Source organism: Bufo bufo, chromosome 11 (assembly GCF_905171765.1).
Source record: "Bufo bufo chromosome 11, aBufBuf1.1, whole genome shotgun sequence".
NCBI lineage: Eukaryota > Metazoa > Chordata > Amphibia > Anura > Bufonidae > Bufo > Bufo bufo.
In genome coordinates this window covers 98,250,973-98,263,279 of record NC_053399.1, presented here as the reverse complement: position 1 = coordinate 98,263,279, position 12,307 = coordinate 98,250,973, and the positions used below count along the sequence as shown (strand labels likewise).

At 44.1% G+C, this 12,307-nt stretch overlaps 1 protein-coding gene across 5 annotated transcripts in view; it reads left to right on the top strand.

Moving 5' to 3' along the window:
- Positions 1 to 12,307, top strand: part of ARHGEF2 (Rho/Rac guanine nucleotide exchange factor 2) — an 87,485-nt gene that overhangs the window by 34,700 nt on the left and 40,478 nt on the right. For all 5 annotated transcript variants that reach the window (XM_040411559.1, XM_040411561.1, XM_040411562.1 and 2 more), the window contains 4 exons: positions 61 to 208; positions 926 to 1,013; positions 3,801 to 3,840; positions 5,913 to 6,042. In XM_040411559.1, the coding sequence (XP_040267493.1) occupies positions 61 to 208; positions 926 to 1,013; positions 3,801 to 3,840; positions 5,913 to 6,042 (406 nt within the window). The remainder of the gene's footprint in view (positions 1 to 60; positions 209 to 925; positions 1,014 to 3,800; positions 3,841 to 5,912; positions 6,043 to 12,307) is intronic.

Sequence of the window (12,307 nt, the reverse complement as noted above, 5' to 3'; positions counted from 1 at the left end):
ACGCATCACCACCTGCCCATCATCCTCCTAGGTCTCATCATCACCATTATCTCATTTCAGCCTCAGTTTGAAGGGCCTGGATGCTGAGGAGATGGAGGAGAACATGGGGTACAATCGAGACCCCCGACGGACCCCTATTATACGCAGCACTGATGAGTTAGAGTCTTTGCTGTCGCTTCGAGGGGAAGACATGGAGGTGACACAAGAGGTAAACGAAACCATAAAAATGCCCATCCTATAGGCATCAGTCTGCCTCCAGAGCTGCAGTCACAATCCTGGCCTCAAAGCTGAAATCTCCCAGCATTCCCTGCTTGTTCAGTGTCTGTATAGAGCCTGGTTGGCTGCTTTTTAGTGTCACCTGTTGGTTAGATGGCATCTGAGTATCCACAGGCTTGATGACCGTTTCCTTTATCAATGGTGGAATTGTGACTGAAGCTGCAGATGTGGAGTATACAATATGGTGATTGGTTCCAATGGGTGGGCATTCTGCCCGGTATATGGCCCGTTGCTGTTGTATACTGGGGGTGGTGACACTGGTCAGCAGACGCGGGGGGGGGGGGGGGGGGGGGGGGTTACTTCCCACTCTGGAAATGAAGACACCAGGAAACCTCAGTTCTCACAGTAGGTTCCCTATTCTAGTAACAGGACCACTCGTGTATGGTCAGGAGACATGGTGGACACTCCAGGGATTCCCCACTGACCTCAGCCATTCCCAGGGGCATTATGGCCTGCCTTAAAGAGGGGGAGTTCTGATCAGTGAAGCTGCCCCCTCCCCAATACTTTAATTAACACAGATTTAATGCGTCCAAATGAAATTCCAAATCCAAGAGCTGACAATCAGGTTTGTTCTTATTTGCTCTTCTCCCACCACCAGGCCGTATGATGACTGCTGCTTTATCTAATGTGACCTTCCAATCTTCTACAGGAACACGCCAAAAGACTCCAGGAATACCTGTCACAGGTCTACTGCTACAGCCCCCTGTCCAAGTCCGTGTCCATGACTGGGATTGATGGTGAGCAGATCAAGAAGATGATTACATAGGTCTGGTGGTCAGGATGTAATAGGAGGAGTATACAGTCGTGGCCAAAAGTTTTGAGAATTACATAAATATTGGAAATTGGAAAAGTTGCTGCTTAAGTTTTTATACTCCAGAATGTTATGAAGAGTGATCAGATGAATTGCATAGTCCTTCTTTGCCATGAAAATTAACTTAATCCCAAAAAAACCTTTCCACTGCATTTCATTGCTGTTATTAAAGGACCTGCTGAGATCATTTCAGTAATCGTCTTGGTAACTCAGGTGAGAATGTTGACGAGCACAAGGCTGGAGATCATTATGTCAGGCTGATTGGGTTAAAATGGCAGACTTGACATGTTAAAAGGAGGGTGATGCTTGAAATCATTGTTCTTCCATTGTTAACCATGGTGACCTGCAAAGAAACGCGTGCAGCCATCATTGCGTTGCATAAAAATGGCTTCACAGGCAAGGATATTGTGGCTACTAAGATTGCACCTCAATCAACAATTTATAGGATCATCAAGAACTTCAAGGAAAGAGGTTCAATTCTTGTTAAGAAGGCTTCAGGGCGTCCAAGAAAGTCCAGCAAGCACCAGGATCGTCTCCTAAAGAGGATTCAGCTGCGGGATCGGAGTGTCACCAGTGCAGAGCTTGCTCAGGAATGGCAGCAGGCAGGTGTGAGCGCATCTGCACGCACAGTGAGGCGAAGACTTTTGGAAGATGGCCTGGTGTCAAGAAGGGCAGCAAAGAAGCCACTTCTCTCCAAAAAAAACATCAGGGACAGAAAGTATGGTGAATGGACTGCTGAGGACTGGGGCAAAGTCATATTCTCCGATGAAGCCACTTTCCGATTGTTTGGGGCATCTGGAAAAAGGCTTGTCTGGAGAAGAAAAGGTGAGCGCTACCATCAGTCCTGTGTCATGCCAACAGTAAAGCATCCTGAGACCATTCATGTGGGGGGTTGCTTCTCATCCAAGGGAGTGGGCTCACTCACAAAAACACAGCCATGAATAAAGAATGGCACCAAAACACCCTCCAACAGCAACTTCTTCCAACAATCCAACAACGGTTTGGTGAAGAACAATGCATTTTCCAGCACGATGGAGCACCGTGCCATAAGGCAAAAGTGATAACTAAGTGGCTCGGGGACCAAAACGTTGACATTTTGGGTCCATGGCCTGGAAACTCCCCAGATCTTAATCCCATTGAGAACTTGTGGTCAATCCTCAAGAGGCGGGTGGACAAACAAAAACCCACTAATTCTGACAAACTCCAAGAAGTGATGATGAAAGAATGGGTTGTATCAGTCAGGAATTGGCCCAGAAGTTGATTGAGAGCATGCGCAGTCGGAGTGCAGAGGTCCTGAAAAGGAAGGGCCAACACTGCAAATACTGACTCTTTGCATCAATGTCATGTAATTGTCGATAAAAGCCTTTGAAACGTATGAAGTGCGTGTAATTATATTTCACTACATCACAGAAAACACTGAAACAAAGATCTAAAAGCAGTTTAGCAGCAAACTTTGTGAAAACTAATATTTGTGTCATTCTCAAAACTTTTGGCCACGACTGTATATGGAAACACTTCATAGGTCTCATGGTCAGGATGTAATAGGAGGAATATGTATGGAAACACTTCATAGGTCTGACAGTCTGGATGTAATATGAAGAATATATATGGAAATATTTCATAGATTTGATGGTCAGGATGTAATATCAAAATATTTCATAGGTGTCTGGTGGTTGGGATATAATATGCAGAGTAAATATGGGAATATATCTAATGGCTGTAGTTTAACATGAGTATATATGGGAATATTCATGGATCTGATGGTCGGGATGTAATCCAAGGATATGGGCTTATCAATGTAAAATGTAACATATATTATGCAGGAGCAACAATGGATATATTGCAGGCATTAAGCAGACGCCAACATACCCCCTGCTCCTTCATATTACACCCTCAGTGTGCAGCCAACTAGATCTTAATAACTCGTTATCGTGATAGTCACATCTCCCAGAGCCCCTGCCCCGGTATCGTATAAAAAAACTTATTTTGCTTTCTCTTCACATCCGAAAATAGCTAATTGTTCCCTTATATAATTAGCAGGGTGGGTTGCCATGGAAAATGCTGGGAGTTTTTCCCTATTTGTAATTTATATGAGATGTCAGTAGTAACCATAGGTGGCCCTGATATTACCCACAATGCATTATGTGCATCCTGTGATCAGAATAGCTCTGAGGTCGCATTGCTTTGGTAAAGTTGTGAAACCTGTCTGGGTCTGGAATTATACGGTAGAAGCTGTGTGCAGCCTTGGGTAGGGTTGTTCATCTAGTCTCCACTAGGGGGAGTAATGATCCCACAAATGAGATATTGTCTGTGCCACTATGAAGTCATGGTGCGGTGGTTGTCCTCCTACAGGGGGCGCTCTCCTCAGAACATACTGAGTTATGGGTCAATGGAACAGGACACTAAATGGTGCTACATCACTATATTACAATAACGTACATCTTACAGGATACTGGATAATGAGACTGCATCACACATTACAGGATTAGAATCAATGGCTTGGCAGGCGGTATCGCACATGACAGGCTTAGATACAGTGGCTCAGCAGCACAGTACATGCGTGTATATTCCAGGTGGTTCGGAAGCTCTCACTCTGTGGATAATCCCCGGATGTTGGGGAAGGTCTACCTTCTGTCCCAGCTGTCACATTACACCGATTTATCCAGGTTCAGGTGGGAAAGTGCCTAAAATGTTGGATTTTCTCTCTCCACAGATGTGGTCCTGTACTCACACAGAAATCTCTTGGGGAATGGGTAAGTGACAGTCAATCCTCTTACACACCTGAACCTGAGGGGCGTCTCAGTGTCATGGCCGTTCTGAAGAGATGAAATGTGCTTCTGATGAAAAACTAAGATCAAAATAATAATATAATCATATTACTGATCTCAGTATAACCCCTGCAGTAACACTATAATACTGCTCCTATGTACAAGAATATAACTGCTATAATACTGCTCCTATGTACAAGAATATAACTACTATAATACTGCTCTATATACAAGAATATAACTGCTATAATACTGCTCTATATACAAGAATATAACTGCTATAATACTGCTCCTATGAACAAGAATATAACTACTATAATACTGCTCCTGTGTACAGGAATATAACTACTATAATACTGCCCCCTATGTACAAGAATATAACTACTATAATACTGCTCCTATGTACAGGAATATAACTACTATAATACTGCTCCTGTGTACAGGAATATAACTACTATAATACTGCCTCCTATGTACAAGAATATAACTACTATAATACTGCCTCCTATGTACAAGAATATAACTACTATAATACTGCTCCTATGTACAAGAATATAACTACTATAATACTGCCTCCTATGTACAAGAATATAACTACTATAATACTGCTCCTATGTACAAGAATATAACTACTATAATACTGCTCCTATGTACAAGACAATAACTACTATAATACTGCTCCTATGTACAGGAATATAACTACTATAATACTGCTACTATGTACAGGAATATAACTACTATAATACTGCTCCTGTGTACAGGAATATAACTACTATAATACTGCCTCCTATGTACAAGAATATAACTACTATAATACTGCCTCCTATGTACAAGAATATAACTACTATAATACTGCTCCTATGTACAAGAATATAACTACTATAATACTGCCTCCTATGTACAAGAATATAACTACTATAATACTGCTCCTATGTACAAGAATATAACTACTATAATACTGCTCCTATGTACAGGAATATAACTACTATAATACTGCCTCCTATGTACAAGAATATAACTACTATAATACTGCTCCTATGTACAGGAATATAACTACTATAATACTGCTCCTATGTACAAGAATATAACTACTATAATACTGCTCCTATGTACAAGAATATAACTACTATAATACTGCCCCTATGTACAAGAATATAACTACTATAATACTGCTCCTATGTACAAGAATATAACTACTATAATACTGCTCCTATGTACAAGAATATAACTACTATAATACTGCCTCCTATGTACAAGAATATAACTACTATACTACTGCTCCTATGTACAAGAATATAACTACTATAATACTGCTCCTATGTACAGGAATATAACTACTATAATACTGCTCCTCTGTACAGTAATATAACCACTATAATACTGCTCCTATGTACAAGAATATAACTGCTATAATACTGCTCCTATGTACAAGAATATAATTACTATATCACTGCTCCTATGTACAAGAATATAACTGCTATAATACTGCCTCCTATGTACAAGAATATAACTACTATAATACTGCCTCCTATGTACAAGAATATAACTACTATAATACTGCTCCTATGTACAAGAATATAACTACTATAATACTGCTCCTATGTACAGGAATATAACTACTATAATACTGCTCCTATGTACAAGAATATAACTACTATAATACTGCCTCCTATGTACAAGAATATAACTACTATAATACTGCTCCTATGTACAAGAATATAACTACTATAATACTGCTCCTATGTACAAGAATATAACTACTATAATACTGCCTCCTATGTACAAGACTATAACTACTATAATACTGCCTCCTATGTACAAGAATATAACTGCTATAATACTGCCCTGTATATACAGGAATATATGTGTTGGGTGTGAGGATTAGCAGGTTGTGTCCTCTGGTGTCAGGCCTTATCCACGTCTTCATTAGTATTTGGCTCGGAGGACCAGTCATGAGGGAGCCCTCTGCTTCAACTCTCTTTTTTTCCTCCCGCCATGCTGTAATGTAGGGCCCCCATGCTGGGTTTAACCCTTTCAGTATCTCTGTGTGTCTCCAGGTTGAGCGCGGTCAGCTGCGGGGAGTTTGACGTCCTGGAAGCTGATGAGAAGGAGAACAGGAACAAGGAGGAATCTCGTTTTGAGAGGACATTGAGCTTCATCAAGAAGTTTTCAGGAGGGAAAAGTAAGGTAGGCACATCTCCGAGCTCCTCAGTGCCATCTGTACCCGCAATGGTCGCCCCATCCCATGGGCTGTATGTGGGCGCTATATAGATGTGACAGTATACAGGACAGTGCGGTGAGTGGTATGTTACATGTTCACTACATTCTTAGGGATGTATGGAGCTCCCCTTTAATTCTGGATACAATGGGCCCCAGGCTGCAGGGTTTGGACAGGTGCTGTGTGGTGGTCCGCCTGGTGTAGGGGGCTCCCTCCCTCTGCTTTCCTTCCAGCAGGATTGATGGAGAGTTGCATCAGCCGCTAGAGATGTGGCATTTCCTGCCAGGGAAGAAGCGAGGCTGAGGCGAGAGCGAGACTCATGACTCACAGTGCGAGACCGACCACTACTGCTGCGGCTCAGGGGTCTACATCTATTATACCGGGAGAGTGCAGAACCTCCATGACATGGCTGAGACATGAGGCACAGAGAACCTCATGTCTCATACACATTTACTGGGGTGTTACTGGAATGCCTGTAGTTATGGGTAAAGGGGGCAGAGCAATGTTCTGCAGATCTCTAGAGAGGTCAGGGGTGTAATAATCTGCAGGATATATCACTGTGTATCTGTCAGGAGGTAGAGAGGGCAGAGCGATGTTCTGCAGATTTGTAGCGAGGTCAGGAGTGTAATAATCTGCAGGATATACCACTATGTATCTAGAGGTAGAGAGGACAGAGCGATGTTCTGCAGACAATAGAGTGATATAGAGGTATTGTCTTCTTCCTCCTTATAGACTACTACCCCTCTCATCCTCCAGGGCTGATAACAGTAGTAGTATTAGTACTATGTGTGGATATGATGGGAATGACATCCCCTCCCCCATGATCTATCTCCTGAGAACAGTCACTGCCGGGAGGAAGTAGATGAGGGGGACACAGGACGTAACTGACTTCCTGCTGCACTGAGCGGACAAAGTGTAAGACCGCCACCCCCCGACCGTGACACATCACTGATAGCGTTATATACAGAGCGGTGATCAACTATGTATCTAATCCTGTCCTGTGTGATACTGACTGCTGAGCTGTGTATCTAATCCTATCCTGTGTGATACTGACTGCTGAGCTGTGTATCTAATCCTATCCTGTGTGATACTGCCTGCTGAGCTGTGTATCTAATCCTATCCTGTGTGATACTGCCTGCTGAGCTGTGTATCTAATCCTATCCTGTGTGATACTGCCTGCTGAGCTGTGTATCTAATCCTATCCTGTGTAATACTGCCTGATGAGCTGTGTATCTAATCCTATCCTGTGTGATACTGCCTGCTGAGCTGTGTATCTAATCCTATCCTGTGTGATACTGACTGCTGAGCTGTGTATCTAATCCTGTCCTGTGTGATACTGACTGCTGAGCTGTGTATCTAATCCTATCCTGTGTGATACTGACTGCTGAGCTGTGTATCTAATCCTATCCTGTGTGATACTGACTGCTGAGCTGTGTATCTAATCCTATCCTGTGTGATACTGTCTGCTGAGCTGTGTATCTAATCCTATCCTGTGTGATACTGCCTGCTGAGCTGTGTATCTAATCCTATCCTGTGTGATACTGTCTGCTGAGCTGTGTATCTAATCCTATCCTGTGTGATACTGACTGCTGAGCTGTGTATCTAATCCTATCCTGTGTGATACTGACTGCTGAGCTGTGTATCTAATCCTATCCTGTGTGATACTGTCTGCTGAGCTGTGTATCTAATCCTATCCTGTGTGATACTGCCTGCTGAGCTGTGTATCTAATCCTATCCTGTGTAATACTGCCTGCTGAGCTGTGTATCTAATCCTATCCTGTGTGATACAGTCTGCAGAGCTGTGTATCTAATCCTATCCTGTGTGATACTGCCTGCTGAGCTGTGTATCTAATCCTATCCTGTGTGATACTGCCTGCTGAGCTGTGTATCTAATCCTATCCTGTGTAATACTGCCTGCTGAGCTGTGTATCTAATCCTATCCTGTGTGATACAGTCTGCAGAGCTGTGTATCTAATCCTATCCTGTGTGATACTGCCTGCTGAGCTGTGTATCTAATCCTATCCTGTGTAATACTGACTGCTGAGCTGTGTATCTAATCCTATCCTGTGTGATACAGTCTGCTGAGCTGTGTATCTAATCCTGTGATGTGTGTAAGAATTGGTGTCTCAGTCTGCTGATATTGGGTTGGGGGGGGGGGGTACTGGTCCAGTTATATAGCAGATACATGTGTGGACAGGCTGGAGGCGCTGTGCCTGCAGCAGGTGAGGGGTTACTGCGGTATGTGGGGAGGGGTATATAATGATTTCGGGGGTGCAGTATTATTCTGCACTTGGCTGCAGAGACCCCCTCCCCCGCGCTTTACATCACAATACAGCTTCCCCTCCTCCTCCCTGTACCTGACACCGTCCCCTGCATTTCACATTTTCACCATCCGATATTTACATGACACGTTTCACAGCTTCACCGCGCTTCAATTCCGTCACATATGTGATACTGGTATAACGCAACGTTACCTGTCCTATATGGCGCTGATGCATTTCGGGCTTCCTGGGTAATATACAGAACACTGATTCGTTCTGCGTCACTACATATTTCATGTCTCTTCCGTTATGTACAGAACACGGACAGTCCCGCAGCCTATGAAGGTGCCGCAGATCCCCCGATGAAGGAGCGGAACGATCGGCGGTGCGGACTCCCCCATCATCGGGCAGAAGGTTGTGCCGCCAGGAACAATGACTGTGTATGGGGATGGGCGACAGCAGCAGCCATCGCTCGTCCTCATACTGTGGAGGTGATCTCTGCATGTCATAGCAGCGCTTCACCTCCACTTACCGAGCAGCCGGTTGTCGCGCTTCCCTCCTCGCACGCTGTAAATGCACTATTACTATGGTTTCTATATCTACACGCATTTCACGACTTTTCGGTTTAGGATACCATGCTGATGTACATTGCAGCCTTATCCGTTCTATATATCACTGACGCGTTTCACATCATTACTGTTATCTATATCGCGTGGCACATTCCGCAGCCTTACTGTTGGTTTTAAATTACTAACGCATTTCATGTCTTTTCAGTAAAGTAAATAACACAGAGCAATCCCACAGCCTTACTATCTGTTCTATATCCAGATGCATTTCACAACTTTTCTGTTTAGGATATAATACACCCTGCAGCCTTATCATCCATTCTATATTACTGACGCGTTTCACATCATTAAAGGGATTTTCCAAGATTTTAATACTGATGATCTATCCTCAGGATAGGTCATCAGTATGTGATCGGTGGTGGTCCGACACCGGGCGTCCCGCAGTGGCAGTCGTGTGAGCGCTCACCGTGCACTGTATAGCGGCTCTGCTGTGTGTCTCCCTTCTATGGGGCTGAGCTGCGCCTAGGTCACGTGACCGATGAACAGAACGTCATAAGGCCTTTAATGTCCTGTATATAACCTAGATCCTGCAGCCCTACTATAGGTTCTACATCTCCAATGCATTTTACGCCATTACTGTAATGTATAACAGCCTTACTATACATTCTATATCCTCACGCATTTCATGTCTTTTTGGCTATGTATATACAGTCAGGTCCATAAATATTGGGACATGGACACAATTCTAACATTTTTGGCTCTATACACCACCACAATGGATTTGAAATGAAGCGAACAAGATGTGCTTTACCTGCAGACTGTCAGCTGTAATTTGAGGGGATTTACATCCAAATCAGGTGAACGGTGCAGGAATTACAGCAGTTTGCATATGTGCCTCCTACTTGTTAAGGGACCAAAAGTAATGGGACAGAATAATCATCATAAATCAAACTTTCCCTTTTTAATACTTGGTTGCAAATCCTTTGCAGTCAATTACAGCCTGAAGTCTGGAACGCATAGACATCACCAGACGCTGGGTTTCATCCCTGGTGATGCTCTGCCAGGCCTCTACTGCAACTGTCTTCAGTTCCTGCTTGTTCTTGGGGCATTTTCCCTTCAGTTTTGTCTTCAGCAAGTGAAATGCTCAATCGGATTCAGGTCCGGTAATTGACTCGGCCATTGCATAACATTTCACTTCTTTCCCTTAAAAACCTCTTTGGTTTCTTTTGCAGTATGCTTTGGGTCATTGTCCATCTGCACTGTGAAGCGCCGTCCAATGAGTTCTGAAGCATTGGGCTGAATATGAGCAGATAATATTGCCCGAAACACTTCAGAATTCATCCTGCTGCTTGTGTCAGCAGTCACATCATCAATAAATACAAGAGAACCAGTTCCATTGGCAGCCATACATGCCCACGCCATGACACTACCACCACCATGCTTCACTGATGAGGTGGTATGCTTAGGATCATGAGCAGCTCCTTTCCTTCTCCATACTCTTCTCTTCCCATCACTCTGGTACAAGTTGATCTTGGTCTCCTCTGTCCATAGGATGTTGTTCCAGAACTGTGAAGGCTTTTTTAGATGTCGTTTGGCAAACTCTAATCTGGCCTTCCTGTTTTTGAGGCTCACCAATGGTTTCCATCTTGTGGTGAACCTTCTGCATTCACTCTGGTGAAGTCTTCTCCTGATGGTTGACTTTGACCCACATACACCTACCTCCTGGAGAGTGTTCTTGATCTGGCCAACTGTTGTGAAGGGCGTTTTCTTCACCAGGGAAATTCTTTGGTCATCCACCACAGTTGTTTTCCGTGGTCTTCCGGGTCTTTTGGTGTTGCTGAGCTCACCGGTGCGTTATCGCTCGCGCATTTCATGTCTTTAGCTATGTATATATCGCTGATAAAGCCCACAGACTTGCTATACATCGTATATCCCTCATGCATTTCATCTCTGTATATATCGCAGTCTTACTACCGGTTCTTTATTACAGATGCATTTAGCAGTTTTACTATTCGTATGCTGACACATTTCACAGACTTAGGCCTCATGCACAAAACCGTATCCATTTTGCGTTCTACAAACCTGAACATATGGATACCGACCGTGTTCATGCTGAATCTAACATACAAGAATAGGACATGTTGTACAATGTGTGTACGGGCCTCGCAGGCAGCACACGGATAACATGCTTTTTCTCCAGACGTATGGAAATGAATGGGTGTGCGGATATAACTAGGTGCGTGAGGCCTTACTATCGGCTCTATCTGCTGATGGAGCGTACATCTATTTATGTGTGTACATATGGCTGACACATCCCACAGTCTTACTATCAGTTCTCCATACTGACGCATTTCATGTCTTGTCTGTTATGTTTATATCGCAGACATATCTCCTTGTTTTACTATCGCAGACATATTTTGCAGCCTTATTACAGTTCTATATACTGACGCATTTCACGTCTTGTCCATTACGTATATAGCACAGACACAGCTCGTGGCCGTACTTGCTCTTCTATAGCACTGACACATTTTGTAGTTTTACTATTTGTTCTGTATCAGGTACATTTTGCATTAAATAAACCTTTGTGTACATGTTGGGTTATAGCTGTGAAATGCGTTGCTGCTGTATAAATCCCACCACGTAGTGCACATGGCTGCAGGAGATGTAACGCTCCATTGTGCAGTGTCTCTTCCTCTTCCTTTCTCAGCTGTTTCCTGTATTTTGCCCCCTGGGTTTCCATTCACGCCCCGTTCTAATCGCCTGCTTCTCTGTGTCTCCCCCTCCTCCGCCATCTACCTGTTCCCACCTAGTTTGGTTGCTATGGAAGTCTTGTATAATGTGTTTCCACTGCTAGATGAGGCGGGCAGGGAGTGATGTGAGGGCATGGGGGTGGGTAACAGAGGAGCAGGGGGGGCTGGGGACTTTCCTCGTTAGGGGGTCACTTTTTTGATTAGGATTGGTAGGGGGTAGGACTGTAGATATTGTGGACAGTGGCTAGGTTTGCCACTGTATAGGGGGCAAAAGAGAGGGAGGGGTAGATTTGGAAAGGGTCACTAGAAGTGCAGATGGAGGTGGATACTGCTCAGGGGCAGGTCTTATAGAGAGAAGGGGTTTTAGATTGTAAGCTCCTGTGACTCTGCGCTGGAAATGCTGAGCTGTGTATGCTGTAGTGCTCGGCTCAGCTATGCAGGGTGTGGGAGGAGGGGGGTTTTCTTCATATTCTATAATTAGCTGCATTTATGTGATTTCATGTTGTGTGAGCGGCCAGACAGGGAAAGGGGGGCTGTAATCTGTGAGCACACCCCCGCCCTCCGCTGTGTCTGCTGAGACCTGGGAACAGCCGCCACCCAGGACTGAACCCAGTGACCCAGACACCAGAGAAGACCAGACCTAGATAAGAGGTCCTG